At 54.9% G+C, this 15576-nt stretch overlaps 2 protein-coding genes across 3 annotated transcripts; both read right to left on the reverse strand.

Annotated features, from left to right (window-relative positions):
• Positions 1–622: 622 nt before the first annotated feature.
• On the reverse strand, positions 623–8620 carry HOXB6 (homeobox B6). The gene is made up of 2 exons (XM_040245614.1): positions 2540–8620; positions 623–1511 (listed from the first exon to the last, which is right to left on the reverse strand). Exons 1-2 carry the CDS (start codon positions 2952–2954, stop codon positions 1252–1254), a joined length of 675 nt encoding a protein of 224 aa, XP_040101548.1. The 5' UTR covers positions 2955–8620; the 3' UTR covers positions 623–1251.
• A 3289-nt stretch (positions 8621–11909) lies between these two features.
• Positions 11910–15037, reverse strand: HOXB7 (homeobox B7). Of its 2 annotated transcripts, none has more exons than XM_040245616.1 (2): positions 14498–15037; positions 11910–12756 (listed from the first exon to the last, which is right to left on the reverse strand). In XM_040245616.1, exons 1-2 carry the CDS (start codon positions 14895–14897, stop codon positions 12503–12505), a joined length of 654 nt encoding a protein of 217 aa, XP_040101550.1. In that variant the 5' UTR covers positions 14898–15037; the 3' UTR covers positions 11910–12502. The 2 variants fall into 2 exon arrangements, with proteins under 2 accessions (XP_040101550.1, XP_040101549.1); XM_040245615.1 differs by having other exon boundaries at positions 12308–12756; positions 14391–15016.
• Positions 15038–15576: the final 539 nt, after the last annotated feature.

Consider the following 15576-nt stretch of genomic DNA (forward strand, 5'->3'; position numbering starts at 1 on the left):
CTCAGGTCTCCGAAGAGCAGGGGGAAAGTCTTGCCCTTCGCCCAGGCGCCTGCCGGCGGCTTCACATCCCCCTACTTGTCGCTGAGCCGCTACTTGAGGCAGGAAGGGACGCCTGGAGACTGCAGCTGTGGGCAGGGAGACAGACACCCGGTGGCCCCAATTTAGGCCAGGAGCCGAGGGCCAAGGCCGGCGGAAATCAGGCCATGTGGGCAGGCCAAAGATCACCGGCCTCAGGGATCCTGCGGACATAACCCAGCGCTGAGGCACAGAGACCCGCCTGGCTCAGTCTCTGCAGGAGCTCCCGGCTAGGGGGCCTCGGTGGCGTTCCCTCCTGCCACGGACAAACGAAGAAAAGCTAGAGAATAATAGGGGAACGACTCTTCTCCGTCCCCCAGTTCTGCACCAGAAAAGGCCGTTGTCAGCCTCAGCACCGGCGAGGGGCGGCGTTGGAGCCTGGGCCGGACCGCTGCAGCCTTTATCTCAACTGTAACTTCCGAGTCGCGTCTGGCCCTCTGGGGCCGACCAGAGCTCCGGCCTTCGCTGCAGAGTTTCCGGCACCGGGACGCAGGGGTGGCGGTGGGGGTGGGGGAGTGGCAGGGGAGGAGCAGAGGTGACTGAGCAGTGAGGTTTTACGTCTTTATTATTATCATTATTAATAATATTAATATTATTACCGAAGTATTTCACGTCCAGAGCTAAGACACGACTACAAACACAACACATAGAAAATTAATAAAATAGAACTTTGTTTTCTTCTGAGGCTCCTCTTCTTACTTCTAGGTAGTATGTGCTCCTTCCAGTGGCTTTGGGGAGGGGCTGGGAGAGAGGTCTGGGGTCAGGGAGTCTTCGAGGCCCCCGCTGAGGGGACTGCGAATCTACCATTGAACCGTGCACGGGCGACATGGACGAAATGAGACGCGACACGGACAAGAGCATTTTGCTCTGCTTCCAGGAAACATCAAGTGAGTCCGGTCCTCAGTTCTCACGCGGGAGCCTGTTCGGGCTGAGGCGGTTGTGCGGGCATGGAGGCGGCGCCGGGGTGCCGGCTGGGCTCAGGCAGCACGGCCTCCCAGCGCCCAGCGAGCGCTCTGCGGGCGGGGGCGTCCAGGAGAGCGCGGGCCCCCGCCTGTCGCGCTCTGGAGACCAGGTCCCCAGGCTCCCCCGCCCGCAGAGCCTTCCCCGGAGCTCTTCGCTGCCCTCCGTTCCCCGCAGGCCTCTCCCTTCGCGTCCCCCCGCCCCCTGCCAGCGCCTTCATTCGGCCGGTTTTTCTTCTTCCTCCTCGGCACTGAGCTGAGACGCGCTGAGCAGTTTGCTCTCCTTTTTCCACTTCATGCGCCGGTTCTGGAACCAGATCTTGATCTGCCGTTCCGTCAGGCACAGGGCGTGCGCGATCTCAATGCGCCGCCGCCGCGTCAGGTAGCGATTGTAGTGAAACTCCTTCTCCAGCTCGAGCGTCTGGTAGCGCGTGTAGGTCTGGCGGCCGCGCCGGCCACTGGGCCCAAAGGAGGAACCTGTTACGCAGAGAGGAGATGTTGAGGCCTGGGGTCACCAAGGCCAGAACCCCCTCCCCCATTCGACCCTCAAACGGGGACCCTAGCCTGTCCCGGGATGCCCTCCATTCTCCCTGGTTCCCTGCTCCCCCCTTTCCTCACTCCTCCAGCGCCCCCTCCAGATTCTCTCCGGGTCTCCTAGGCTTTTGCCTTCTGTCTAGATTCTTGGTGGGGGGATGGGAGGAGCAGTTTTAAATCCCACCTGAGCCTAGGGGGAGGGGCTGGAGAAGCACTGGCCAGGTGTGTCTCTTCCTAGACGCATCTTTTCTTTCCATCTGGCCCCCCCACCACCCCGTGACAGATTCCGGCCCTTAATCTGTAATGACGTGGATCGATCCGTAGTCAGCATTAAGGGCTCCTCACTTTCGTGTCCCGTTAATGGACATCAATTTGGGATTTAAGACCGACAAATATCCAACCTGAGACCCCGGCGCCTGCTTCTCCCTCTCTCCGACTCCGCCCGCTCCCTCTCTTTCTTCCCCTTATTCTCCCCCTCCCCTCTGACTACCACCCCTTTCCGGGTGCCTCCTCTTTCCCCAGCCCCCGACCCCCAGGGAAAACCAGTCCGGGACAGACTCAACTCTCCCTCGCCAGCGTCACGCCGCCCCCCTTCCCATGACGTACTCCGTTTTTAATGAACAGTCTTGGGGTGGGGGACCGGGCCAGAGCTGGGGGCGCCAGGGAGAGCCCAGCCAGTGGCTGCGCGGGCTCTGTCTGCCTCCCTGACCCGGATCTCGGCTGCTGCCTGGCCCTCGCAGAGAACCCGCTCGCTCCCCCTGGCTCGGAGTACATCTGGGACTTTGCAAACTTTGCAACTCCTGAGGGCGTGAGGGCAGCGCGGGAGATCGAGGCAGGCGCCCAGTCTTCCCTAAGCTCCAACCCAAGAGGCTTTCTCCGTGGAAGAATTGGGTGGGGGGACTCTCTAATTCTGACTCTAGGGGGGAGGGAGCCCGCGGGGGTCGGCGGCGGCCTCAGCAAGTCTCACTCACTGTTGCATGAATTCATCCGCTGCATCCAGGGGTAGACCGGGGTGGAGCACTTCTGCTCCTCGGCCTCGCCGAAGACGCTCTTGTCCTGCGCGCAGTCGGACTTCCGCGGCTCCGGGTGGAACGGGGGCGGCTCGTCGGCGCCCGAGAGCGCGCAGGCCGACTCCTTCTCGCGGTAGAAGGCCGGCGCCGGCCCGTAGTCGCAGGGCGCTGCCCGGCCGTAGCCGCCGCCGGCCGGCGGGTAATAGGAGGAAGCGGCAAAGCCCTTGTCTTGGCCGGGCCCGGGCCCGTAGGGCGCAGGGTAGTGCCTCAGAGGGTCCGCATAGCCCGACGAGTAGAGAGGGAGCTGGCCCAGGAAGGACTCCTGCCCGCTGGCCAGAGTGACGGGGAAGGTGGAGTTCACGAAATAGGAACTCATTGGGAGGGGAGGCGCGCGCGGCCGCTGCTGCTCCGCCGGGTTTATGATTTGTTGTGTTTTATAGTCCGAGCGCCGCGCCTATTAGTAGTATATCTGAGATTGGGTTTTAGCTGAGGGGGGATGGCGAGGTGCCAGTGAGGGCCAGAAGGAAATACAACCATCTGATCCAACACTGACCAATGGCAGAGGCAGGAATTGTCAAATAGCACCCAGGAGGAGCGCAGCCCGCGCGAGGGACCCGCGCACAAACCTATCAACCTTTTTTTCCTCCTTCTCCTTCTGCTTTCTCTCTCTCTCTCCCCAACAGCACAACGCGTCCCGTTCCACCTACGTAGGATCTGCGAAAGAGGCGTCTATGCCTTTGAGGGAGGAGGGAGCACTTGGATTGAGACCACCCCATCCTCCAGTGATTAAATAAATATATCCCTCCCCTCCGCACGCAGAATAGGAAAAAGTTAATTGTGTTTTCAGAAAAGTTAACCCCTGACTTGCTTGAGCCCCATTCCCTCAAGGGAAGATGGATAAATATCTAGGAATCTGGAATTTCAGTCTCCCTAGAAGAGAACTAAAGGAGAAGGCTGGTTTCTTGGGTTTCGTGTTGGTAGGAGGAGAGAAGAGTTCTCCGCTGATTAGCATCGCTTTCAGAAATCGAGAAGCAAACGAAGAAGAAACCGTCTCCTTCCCAGGTTTTGAAAACTGTTTTTCCTGTTTCTCAGACCTACTCCATCTCCTCCAAGCCTGGGCTTATTATTCCTGCCTCTCTACAGCTCTTGTAGTCTGAGAGGCAGGCCAGAAGACCCAGAAGACTGGGAATTGGGAGGAGGGTCTGAGCCTAAAAGCTTCTCCCTTTTGCTGTGCGGCTAGATTAGGAGCTTCTCGGAAGGCTACCGCTGCCGCTTCCCAAGATATCTTGCCTGGTTCTAGTATGCACTGCTTGCTCTTGGCACAGGAAGGGGCACTGGGAAGAGGGGGATAGGGAGAGGAGGGGTGAGAGGTTTGTCTGATCCCTATCCTGCCTGCAATCTTCCTTCCACCCCACTTCCTACCCCAAAAGACATTAGAATATCCTGGGCTACAAATTCTTAGGTATCAAATGTGCCTCAGTAACTACAGGGAAGAAAATTGTTCCTCCTCCAGTTTCAGGTCCTCAAACCCTCCTGATTTTGGAGACAATCAGAAACCAGTTGGAAGAGAGGAGCCATCGCTCCTTTTCCAGGTCTCTCCAGAAGCTGACAGTTCTTTTTTAATTAATTCTTTCTCAAGACGTTTTTTGTTTCATTTTAAAAAGGGGGAGGGTTGGATTCTCCTGGGGCCGCAGCAGGCAGCTTACCACTATCATTCCGTATCCCCTCTCCAGATGCTCACTACCCTTCTGTCTCTCAGCATCTCTACAATCCCTCCCACCTCTCATATATGTATTACCAGCCTGCTGCCTACAAGCTTTGGTGTGAGAGAGTGTATATATCTCTGACTCTTATTTTAGGAAAATGAGCATTGGAACCAGCCTGGAAGACTGAAGCACAGTGTATGTTCAACATTCTAAAGCTCATAAAGAATGACAAGCTTTGGACCTGGGGCCAGGAATGGGCCAGAATGTGGGACAAAACCTGATGATGAAGGGACCAGGCTGACCCTTCTCTGACTTGTTCTTTGGACTCCTTTTTGTAGGCCAAATCTGCCCACTGAAGATGGCACAAGACACTAGGAAAAGTGGTAAAGGATTGAGGTTAGTGACCAGGGATGGAACTTGGTTGTTGCAAAGTGGCCCACAAGGCTCCCTAAATTTAGGACAACTTCTCCACTCTGCCTTCATTGCTAAGTGGCTATTCCTGGTTGTCCCATCAACCACTTCCTAGCCCCTCTTCGGCGGGGGGGTGGTGGTCAAGATTTTAAAAAATAAACTCTAGCCTCCTAATGATGCAGTCATAAGTGCTCAAATCCCGCTGTGATTAGGCCCACTCCTGGAAAGGAATGGAGAACTTTTGGGCTGGAGGAGCAAGGTGGGGAGAATGCCTTGTGTACCTCCCTCCTCCTTGCTACTGAGGCTGGGCCTTGGGCCTCAGCCCTCCCTTCCTCCTTTCTGGTCACAGTGTCCTCAAAGTAGGACTGTTTGGTATGGGCTTTCCCATGAAGACTGGATAACATAAGATTCAGTGAGAGATGAAGACTTCCCCTATGATAGAAGCACGAAAACAATCGCCTTATCCTTAGAGTCATAGCCCCAAATTAACCTCACCTCTGCAGGTTGCCTGTCGTGAGATGGAGCCGCAAAGGCAGGGCCTGGGCGCCTGGAGTCGGGCATGAAAGGAAATAGCGCCTCATCGCTCTTATCTAAGCCCAGAGGTATTTATGAGCGTTTATTCATCTGATCCGTTTGTTTGGGAGAAAGAGCAGGCAAGCAGGGCTGGGCCAGAGGCTGCCTGACTTCTGGAGTCAGATCTCTATGAATCTGTCTGTGGTTGCATCCACCGTCCTCGGTCTGTGTCCAAGAGGGAACATATAAATACACAGTGGGCACAGCCATCTGCTGGTCTGGGGTGTCTCTCCCTGCTCAAGGAGGTGTGTGTATGGAGAGGTGGATGTAAATGTGTCCTAAGTCTTGAGTACACAACAGAAGGATTGTATAGAAATCCCATTGGCAGGACTTGTAATTTCCTGAGCTGTGAATCTGTGGTCCTGTGGACGTACACACATTCCAGCTCCCCGGTAAATGTTGAAATTGTGTTCAGCTCCAGAGTAGAATTCTCCTGCACGGGTAATCTCAGGAAGGATATTTGCCAGTAGGTGTTTGGAGGGGAGGGGTATTGAGACATTGTCCAGGCTTCCCACTTCCTCTTAGCTGCAAAGCTCCCTCCCACTCCCGGCTCTTAAGAGTTGTGGGCAACTTCCCCCACCCCAATCTCAACTCTGATTGGGATGGGGTGAATTCAAACATCTCAACCCAATTCTTCCTCTAGATTCCATGATTCTCTGGGTTTGGGGAACATATATGTTCCCAGAGGAGCAGTGTGGCCTCTCCCAATCTTTGAGAACAGTTTACAAGGAACACTGCCTTAAAACTGGCTCCTCCAAAGCAAGGTACAAAGACATTTCCATTATGCAAATGAATGGCATCTTCTCTGTTGGAGGGGGGAGCAGTGGCCCTCAGCTCCCTCTCCCCGGGGGCCCATGAGCACCCTAAGAGCCCTTAAAGGTTTCAACCGTCTATACAGCCGCCTTCCCCTCTCCATCTGTCCTTCCGATTGTCGGCAAGAAAAACCTCCGAGGGGCCCAAGACTTTCAGGGAGCACTCCCTTGGGGGCCCCTGCACTGGGCCGGGCCTTCCAGCCGCCAGAAAGTCACTCTCTGCTGAAGAGCTGAAAGGGCTTCTCCTGCGAGGCAGACTCCCAAGGCGCCAGAGGCTCGGGCCGCAGAGACCCCGCGTTTGCCCCTAGTACCGCTGGGCCCCTCGACTTCGGCAGCTCCTCCAGCTCCAGACCCCGTAACACTTAGGCCTGCCTGGCACCAGAGGCAATTTCCTGGAGCCCCCCGCCCAGGAACTGGGGCCACAGCACCTTGAAAAGAGCGGCCAGAGCTTCCTCCTGCGGCTTGAAAGCTCGAGCTAATCAGTAACCCGTGAGACGGGCCAATATTCAAACTCGGCGGCAGCGGCGCGTACCCTCGCCCTCGCCACCCCCTCCTGGGAAAGCAGTCGGCTTCAGCGGGTGTGAGGAGTCGGGCAGGAACGGAAATTACAATGGTTTGCTTCCTTAATGATTGATCCCCACTCCCCGCTTTTTCCCAAAGCATGTTTGTGTCGATTTCGCTTGAAATGATTGGAAATGGGGAAGGGGACACACACTCACTTGCAGACACCAACAATTTCCAGAAAGCTCGGTTCAGTTCTTTCACCATACACTCAACCGGCCAAGGAACTGGCAAGACCCACCAGTCAACCCGGAGAACACAGACTCGGTTTGTCTTTTGACAACCGAGTGGAACTGCCCGGGCCGGCGCCTCCCCTGCAGGACCCCTCCCTTGGCCGAAAAGAAAACCAAATAAACCTTGAACAGCCTTGGCCTCGGATGGATCTTCCTAGCGGCCCTCGTGATCCCCTCTTGAGTTTGGCGGGGACGGCGGGGAGAGGGTCGACTCTGATCCCCCAACCCTTTGATTCAGGGCCCCGCGCCCGCCAGATGCAGTATTACTCCTTTTAAAATATGCCCTAGAAAAAAAGCCGCTTCCCCCAGCCAGCCGCCAGGTTTGGAGCTGGGATGGGCCTGACAAGAGAGAGGGATCTTCGTTCTCCAATCCACATGTGGGCAAGCTGGAACCAAGATCCAGGGGAATGTGATAATCTGGGCTGAAAGTTCCCAGAATCCCGCCGAACCTGAGCGGCTTGGGGGCTCCGGGCGTGGGGCCGGGTTCAGGCAGCGTCGCCGGGCTGGCAGCGCCGAAGCCGCATGTCTCCAAACGGACGGTAGATGGCAGCAAACCGCATAATTTGGGTCAGAGCGAACTGTCTAAGGGATGATTTATACCCCGCCAAGACTACAGGAGAAAAAGACCTTTATAGTCTGGGTAGGTTTGGGGAATTTTTCCTTTGAGAATAGGCTCCGAGTGCCGCGGGTGCTGGCCGAGAACTTCTCTGGCTTCGCAGCCGAGGGGGTCCCTTCAGGCACCCATACTGGGCCTGCTTCGAGGGCATCTACCTGTGCCACCCGCCCCCCGCCCCCTGCGCCACAAGTGGTTCTCTCCCTTCACAGCTCAGTATTGAGAAGGCCAGTATTCCCCTATGCGCATCCAGACCCTGCAATCTCTGGGCCACCAGAGACCCGAGATTGAAATCTCTGCATCTGGTCCCTAAAAAGAGGAAAGCAATCACCTATTTCTGCAAACCAAACTAAATCACAGTCTCTCCTGCTCTCCGAGCCCTAAGTCCCTTATCTCTCAGCTGGCAGCTTCCCCAGAACCCCTCTCTATTTTTAAGTCTTCACCTAGCGACTGGCGCCTTCTTCAACCCCACCAGCTACTTTAGGAATCTAGGCTTCCCGCCCCACGGTTCTCCCGGCTCCCCCTACCCCGCACCCCCACCCCCCCTCCCCCCACCCCCCGCCCCCCACCCCAGGCCTGGCTCGGGAATGGAATCAGGCGCCAGAGGGACAAGACTAGCTGTCTGAGCTCAGTGCCAGGCAGCTTTCTAGTCCAGACACCATCAAATCCCCTAATGGGAATTTCTTTTAATTTTCTTCTCTTTATTTTTCTTTTTTTGTTTCCATACCTAAAACAACAACGTGTTAAACAGCTTCTTCACAATCACCACATTTGGATCCAGGAAAGTTTGAAACGTTTCAGACACATCAGACACACATGGCAATTTTCTCCTCCACAGAAATCCACACATCCCATTACCAGTAAAACACAAGGTACAGAACCAGTATTACACAGAAACCAACACGCTGTAACCTACAGCGTTAAAAACCACAAAATTGTCTCCCTGCAGAACGAGCCTCCCTCCTACGGGAGTGGCCAAAGATCTGAGCATATTCAGGCAGGCTTCTTGGGAGGAGGGGGGAGTCTCCCTCAATTTGGGTGCCTCCACCCACAGCCTTTTAATTTCAGAAATGTTTCCGAAGGGAGATAATGAGTATTTCTCCGTGAATTGTTCTTTCTGTATCTCTCTAGCCGCCTGCTCGCCCTCGCTGGCCTCAACGGAGATTCCAGGCCCTCCAGAGACCAGGACGTCTCTCAGCGCCACCGCCCCTCGTGCCAACGGTGCCGGAAAGCCACGGATACCCGTACCCGCACCGGGCAAGAGAACTGCGCCGGGGCAATTGGGGGAGGCCGGAACAAGGGAGAGATGGTGGGAGGGGGAGGGGGTGCAAACCCACAGAGGCCGTAGCAACCGGCTTTATGCCGGCACCCCAAGTCCAGACACCCCCCTATCCTTTCTTCCGCAGCCCTCTAACTTAAACCTCTTCTCCCAGCTTAAATAGGCCACTTAGAGCTCGCCTCCGTGGCCCCTTTCAGTTCCTCCGACCGTCTTCCCTTGCCTTGCTTCTCCTCCAGGAAGCAACCACCCCTCTCAGCCACCGAATTTCCTAGGAAGCCTCTCCTTGCAGCGCCCGGAGGTGGGGTTCAGCCCTGTCTTGGAAGAGGGGGGAGAGAGACAAACCCAAGCCCCACCCCCTACAAAACCGATGCAAAAGAATAAGAAGAAAATTGTAGAATCTCCCTTACCTTTGCAGACCTTGGGGTTTCTTTCCTCCGATTGAATGGGGTGGGAGAAAGGGGGGCGGGGAAGAGCGTTCGGTTTCTTCATCTTCCAGATAATATTGTCCCAACCTGAGAGCCGTTGCTTCCCCTTCTCTGACTTGGGAGAGAGGGTGTTTCGCTTTTCTGATATTTGCATAGAAAATGGAGTAAGTTCTGGCTTTGAAAAATGGTATCAGGCTGCAGTCCTGGGCAGATTGTCCATTTCCTCTCCATGATGACTAAAATCCCAGATCAGCAAGCAAATTAACTTAGAAATTAAAAAATTATTTTTGGTTCTCTCTTTTGTGTAATTCCCACCCCTCCTCTCTCTCTCTCTCCCGCTCTCTCTTCTTTTCTCTCCCCCTTGGTTTTCCTCTCTCTCTTTTGCTTTATCGAGCTGATACTGAAGTATAAAAATATCAAGAGGCTGGAGCCCTGAAGGACGACAGTGCTCCGACCTAGGTGTGGTGTCCAAAAGAATGCTGCATTATAACCACCAGGGAAATGATAAAAAGTTCATGTTCACGATCGCCCGGCCACATGACCGGCGCTGGCCAATCGCTGGATTCAACCACTCATAAACTTCTATCACAAAGTTGTAAATTTTCATAAAACAACAAGGAATTTATTGCATTTCTTCATGGCTGCTCCACCAGCAACCCTTTTCTCAGTCGCCATCTTCTTTTCTTCTCCTTCTCGATTTTTGGGGAAACCCCAATCTGAGAAGGTGTGAGATTTGGGGTGTGGGGAATCAGATAGAGGAGGCACAAGCATCCATCTGGGAAGGGGGTTCTTTTTGGAACCTCCCTATTCTCACTGGAGCTCTGTCCTTTTCTGGTAAAAATTCACCCCAAAACCTCCACACAGGGTCTTTTCTAAGGCAATTTGGGGTTGAGTTGGGAGCAACAGCCAATGTCCAGAGCTGCTACTAGCCTCAGGGCAAAATGAAAGCGTCAAAGCCCCCTTTCCCCCTCTGAATGCCCCCCTCACTCCCAGCCCTATAGACGGCAGGACCCCACCTGTGAGGGCTTGTAGCACTGCGGGTGTGGGGGCCGCAGATTCCCCTAGGGCCTAGCTTTTGTCCCAAGTAAGGTGGCCCCAGTGGAGGCTAAGGCAGACACTCTAACCACCGAATGATTGCCTCTGCACCCCAGGAACTGAAGGAGAGCAAAGCCGGACCCAGACACTTGGCCCTCTCGCCTAAATGTGCACTTGCCCAGGTTCCCAAAGACAACTCCCCATGTTCTCTGCAGGGGGAGAGGGTGGTCTGCTGTCCTTAATGTGGGTACCGCAGGTTTAGGAGCCTTTTACTTACAAATTTAAACAGATTCTCCTCATCCTTGCTTCCTTCCAGTCCTCTTCCCCTTTCAGTGCCCGATGCCTGTTTTTTAAATTTAAATAAGCCAGGATTTATAATCGAATAAATACAAAAAATCAGCTCCGAAGGTCTAGACGGCATCCTCCGGTATTTCTCAATCAAGGGGATGTTTTGGAGCCAAACAACCCAAATTCACCCCGGGTTTCCCAGGTCGCCTGATATACGCCGGTATTTTGATTTGAGCTACCAGCGCCCAAATTCAGGAAAGGAAGTAAACTCCCTCGCAAAATGTTCTTCTTTTTCTCTTTCTCTGTACCCCGGAGAAGATTTCCAGATTGCCAGCAGCGCGGACAGTGGGCAGAAAAGCGCGGAGGCAGCCGGCGGAGCTTGGGAGGCCCGGCGGCCCGGCGGCCGGGCTCAGAGCGGCAGGGATGCGGCCACAGCAGCCGGCTAACTCGCACTGCTCAGCCTCTCGCTCCCGGTGGTCATTTTTTTCTCCCCCAATTTTAAGTTTTACTTGGGTCCGTGGATCAATTTAGAATGAGGTAAATTAAATGAAAGTAAAATAAATTGAAATAAAATAACCGAATAGCTCTTGCAGAAAATATTTGCGGGCTGAGCGGAAAGCCGGGAACATCTCGAGGTTGGAGGCCTGTCTGGGCGGCCGGGAGGTTTCTGCTCGCCCGCCCGGCCTGTGCCCAACGCTGCCTGCGCACCCACCCGCCGGCCGGAGAAGGAGCGGATTTGGGTGGTCACCTTCCCTTTTCTTCTGCTCTTCCTTAGCTTGGGGCCTAGCACTTTGGATTTCAGCTCTGTATGTTTGTGCCCCGTGGCGGTGCCGAGCCACAGCCTGGTGTGAAGGCTTGAATGAGGAAGGGTCTGTGGAACTCTGGGGTTTGGTTTGGCTTGGTTTTGTGAATGTGTGTGAACATGTGGACTCAAGGTCGTGTTTACTAGGGGGCAAATGTGAGTCTGTGTGTTTATAAGCCAATGTGTGAGTGTTACCCTCGTATATATAAATGTGTCTGTGAGTGAGTGTGAATGTAGGTTTACTTGTGAGTGAATGTGAATACATGTGTTCTGGAAAGGGTTTGGGATGTGTGAATGCTTGTATATTTATTTGTGAACATAATGAATATGGGTGTTTGTGACTCTGTATGACAAGGTATATATTTATGTGCAATGTCAGCCTGTAACTGATTGTGTGCATGTGTGTCAATGTGTGTAAAAAAAAGGGGGGGGGACTACATATGTGTGGTATCTGGCCAGAGCAAGGAACACAAGGAAAAAGAGAGCAGATACCAGCACATTAAGAAATGAGCCGCAGCAGAAGCTGGGCACCGGTATGCATGAGTATCTCTCACCCACTCCCAGCCTTAGAGACACAGAAAACAGGACATATGTTTATTTTTAATTTCTTTTATTTCTCCATCTTTCAGATATACATAGACTGGAAAGAGGATCACAGGGCTGGCAGGAGCAAGGAGCAGCGGCAGACCAGGTGCACAGAGGGGACACTTGAGCTAGTTGGTGGGTCCTGGGGGCTCCCTAAGGCCCCTTCAGTGCCACTACTGGGAAGGCAGGGGGCTCAGGAAGGCAGGGAACCACACACAGTCCAGACCCACAGACCACAAAGACAGCATCAAAGAGGGAGCTTACAAAACAACAAGATTTTACCAAAGACCTTACAATTAGCGACATAAAAAAGGGGGAGGCAAATTCCAGAAAGCTACGGAACAGGTAGATGATGTCCTTTCCAAACAGTACAAAACAGACCTGACAGACTTTCCTATAGGTAGTATTTTTTTCAGTGTTAAGAAACCAAAGTTTCACCTTCTCTCCTTAAAAGAATTTTAACTGCTTTCCATTTAAATAGTTTTGTTTTTTGCTTTTTTTCCTATTTGACTTGAGTTTCCTGGTTCAGTTCCCAGAGCTGAGCTTCTCTCTCTCTTTCTCTCCCTTTCTCTTCTCTCTTCTTCTGCCCTTTCTCTGTCCCTCACTCTTCCTCATCCTCCTCCACCTCGGCCTTGTCCTGGCTGGCGGCCCCGGGCCCTGAGGTCTTGTTCTCTTTTTTCCACTTCATGCGGCGGTTCTGGAACCAGATCTTGATCTGTCTTTCTGTGAGGCAGAGCGCGTGCGCGATCTCGATGCGCCGCCGCCTCGTCAGGTAGCGATTGTAGTGAAACTCCTTCTCCAGCTCCAGGGTCTGATAGCGGGTGTAGGTCTGGCGTCCTCGCTTGCGGTCGGTCCCTGCGCAGAGTATTTACGGGAGAAAAGTCAGTGCGTGGAGAATAAGCCATGACAAGGAAAACCATGCAAGTGACCCTGGAGTGCGACTCTAGGCCTGGCCTGAGGGCTTTTCGCAAAAAGAAAAGGAGACAAACCGCCTTACAGGTCCAGTCTGTCCCTCCCCCATCCTGTTACGGAATGAGGAGGTGAGAATTTGCAGGTTTCCTTGGCGCAGTGGAGTTGGTCTGACAGCAGTTGCCCTCTGCTATTTTCCAATGAGTGGCTGAGGTTCAGGCTGTCCTGCCTGCCCACCTGCCCAGACAACTCAGCCCTCCAAAGCAATCTTTGGGCCTCTGGGAAGGCACAGGAGGAGAGGAGAGACAGCAGCCTGGTCTGGGGTGGAACACTCAGTACCTGGCTGGTGGGGGCAGACGGGCAGGGGAGAGCTTCCCAGGTTAGGCCCCAAACCCTGAGGAGGCTGGAGGGAGGTTGTGCTGGGGGAGGTGCTGGTGCCAGCCCTCCTAGGAAGGAGACAGTGGGAGGAGGGGTTGAGGGCCTAATTTCAAGTCAGATAAAAGCCAAGCTGAAATGTTTATGAGCAGAAAAATTTGGGCTTTAATAAATCAGCTGGAAAGGCAGTTGAATTATGGAGCAGGTAATGGGAACTGTGACCACTAATACTGATGGAATAAGAGCTGGGCTTCTCTTGGCCCTCAACCCTGGCTGGACTGGGAGCCTCTGACCACATATCTTGGGTCTCCTGGATCTTGAGAGAGGCCTAGGAGTCCAGGGCAACACAAAGAAAGCTGTCTAGGACAGGCTTGTCAGGAGACCCCCACAGAGCCTCTGGTCTCTTGGGGTTTCTGCAGTAGCTGCCTCAGTGGCCTGCACTCTCTAACTCTTGATTTGACTTCTTGGAGTCCTTGTTTCTCTCCCAAGAGGACATCCATCCTTCTGGAAAGACCCTTGAAAACTTGTTGGCCAGTTCTCCAGGGGTGCTAGGAAGGGCACCTGAGGAAGTCAGCTGGCCTCCCCATGAGGCCTCTGCTCCATTCTCTACTTCTCCTGCCTCCCCCTTCCCAACTTCACTGGGGAGTCGAAGCCTCTCTCTTTTGGCCTCAGCCCCCCTCTCCACCTGCCTGTGTCCCTGACTGAATCCTCATCTCCTCTCACACCCCCTCCTCCCGCCAGGCCTCTAGAGCCCACCTCTAATTGTCCAGAAGGGAATAATGGGGGAGCGGGTTGGCTGGGAGGAAAGGGGGAGGGGAGAATTGCTCAGAGCTACAGCCCCCTCCCCCAGACCTCATCCAAGCTGGGGCTGAGGGGACACACCCAGAGATGAGATCCCCGGCGGGGGAAAGGAGAAGGGGGGGCGGGGAGACCCTAATGGCTATTCTCTGCAAACCCCAGCCTTCCTCCGCAAGACAAACGGCCTCGTCTCCAGCCCGTGCCGGCGCGGCTGATAAATATTTAAAGCTAAAAGGCCGGGAGGAAGGGTGGGGGGTGGGCCGGGGGCTCAGAGCGCCGCGGCGTCGGCGAAGAGGGATCCGCCAGGGATGCAGAGCGAGTCTGAGAGCACCAAGCAAAAATGGGAGGGGGGCGGCGCGCCGTGTCGCGGCTCAGAGGGGGCCGCGTCCCCAGGGCCGATCTCCTACCAGGAGCACTCTGGACGCGAAGAAGGGCGGTTGGCCGGGAAGGGGGCGCCTTCCGGGATATGTGCCCGGGCCACTGCGGCTCGGGACAGCTCGGTGCGCGGCGTTACCTGAGCTTCGCATCCAGGGGTAGATCCGGAAGTTACTCTCGGCCGCCAAGTCCGAGTCCCTCTGCTCCTTGGCGCCCGCCGCCTTGGCAGAGTCGCCGGGACACACCCCGGAGAGGTTCTGCTCAAAGGGCGCGCAGTGCATGTTGAAGGAACTCGGCTCGAGCCCGTAGCCGGCCGCGTAGACGCCGGCTGCGCTCTGGCCTGCCATGCCCCCCCCGCCGGGGTACAAGCCCTGCATCGAGGCGGCGAAGGAAGCGCCCGAACCGGCTCCATAGCCCGGGCGCTGGGGGTTGGAAGCAAACGCACAAGAAGTTTGTTCGGGGAAGGCTCCGGTAGCGAAAACCGAACTTGCGGCAGGATATTTAGAAAATAAAGCATTCGCATAATACAATGAACTCATAATTTGGCCGGATGATTTGTAGGCAGGGACGTTTTAGTGTCGGTTTTACGAGATTCCTTGATATATTACAGAATTAGAGTCCAGATTTACACCAAAAAGGACCCCCTTTTTCTCTCTGGACCACGTGACCCCGCCCACGTGACGTCCCCTCAGCCAATGGCCTATCAGCCTCCCCACGGCTCCCGGTAATGTGGAAAAAATTGTGTGGCGTTGGATTTATAAAATATGATCAATAATGAATGGGAAAGCCAGGCCCTATGGATTGGGGCTGGGGGGCTCCAGGGCCGCTGTCGACCCCCGTGGGCTGGAGGCAGCTTGCAGGCGAGATGTGGGGGAGGAAGGGATTGAGTGGAAGGGAAAACAAATAACCTGAGAGGGATCCGAGTTGTCACCCACCTCCGCCCCATCCTCCCCAGCCCGTTACCCAGCCAGAAACAAACGCAGGGATTTGCACACAACCGGTGGGTGGGGGCGGGCAGGCCAGGTCTTTATTAATCTGGAGCGATTCAGCATGGCTGGCCCTTTGGGGAAACTTGGTCCGGACTTGGTCCGTTTCTCCTGAGGTGAGGCGCGAGGTGAGCCTGGCCTCACGCTTTCTCTGTGTGCGGCCCAGACAGAACGGGCAGAGATGCAGCGAGGTTTCGTGGGTGCTCCCAACGGTGCGGGATCCAGCCCCAGG

Source organism: Oryx dammah, unplaced genomic scaffold (genome assembly GCF_014754425.2).
Source record: "Oryx dammah isolate SB20612 unplaced genomic scaffold, SCBI_Odam_1.1 HiC_scaffold_8, whole genome shotgun sequence".
NCBI lineage: Eukaryota > Metazoa > Chordata > Mammalia > Artiodactyla > Bovidae > Oryx > Oryx dammah.

What these genes read in the sequence shown, in the direction of transcription:
- HOXB6 (XM_040245614.1), bottom strand. Translation starts at nt 2,954, where the DNA reads ATGAGTTCCTATTTCGTGAACTCCACCTTCCCCGTCACTCTGGCCAGC. An exon ending in GCGGATGAATTCATGCAACA is followed by an intron (nt 1,512 to 2,539) that starts GTGAGTGAGACT and finishes TCTGCGTAACAG; the next exon opens with GTTCCTCCTTTGGGCCCAGT.
- HOXB7 (XM_040245616.1), bottom strand. Translation starts at nt 14,897, where the DNA reads ATGAGTTCATTGTATTATGCGAATGCTTTATTTTCTAAATATCCTGCC. An exon ending in CCCCTGGATGCGAAGCTCAG is followed by an intron (nt 12,757 to 14,497) that starts GTAACGCCGCGC and finishes TACTCTGCGCAG; the next exon opens with GGACCGACCGCAAGCGAGGA.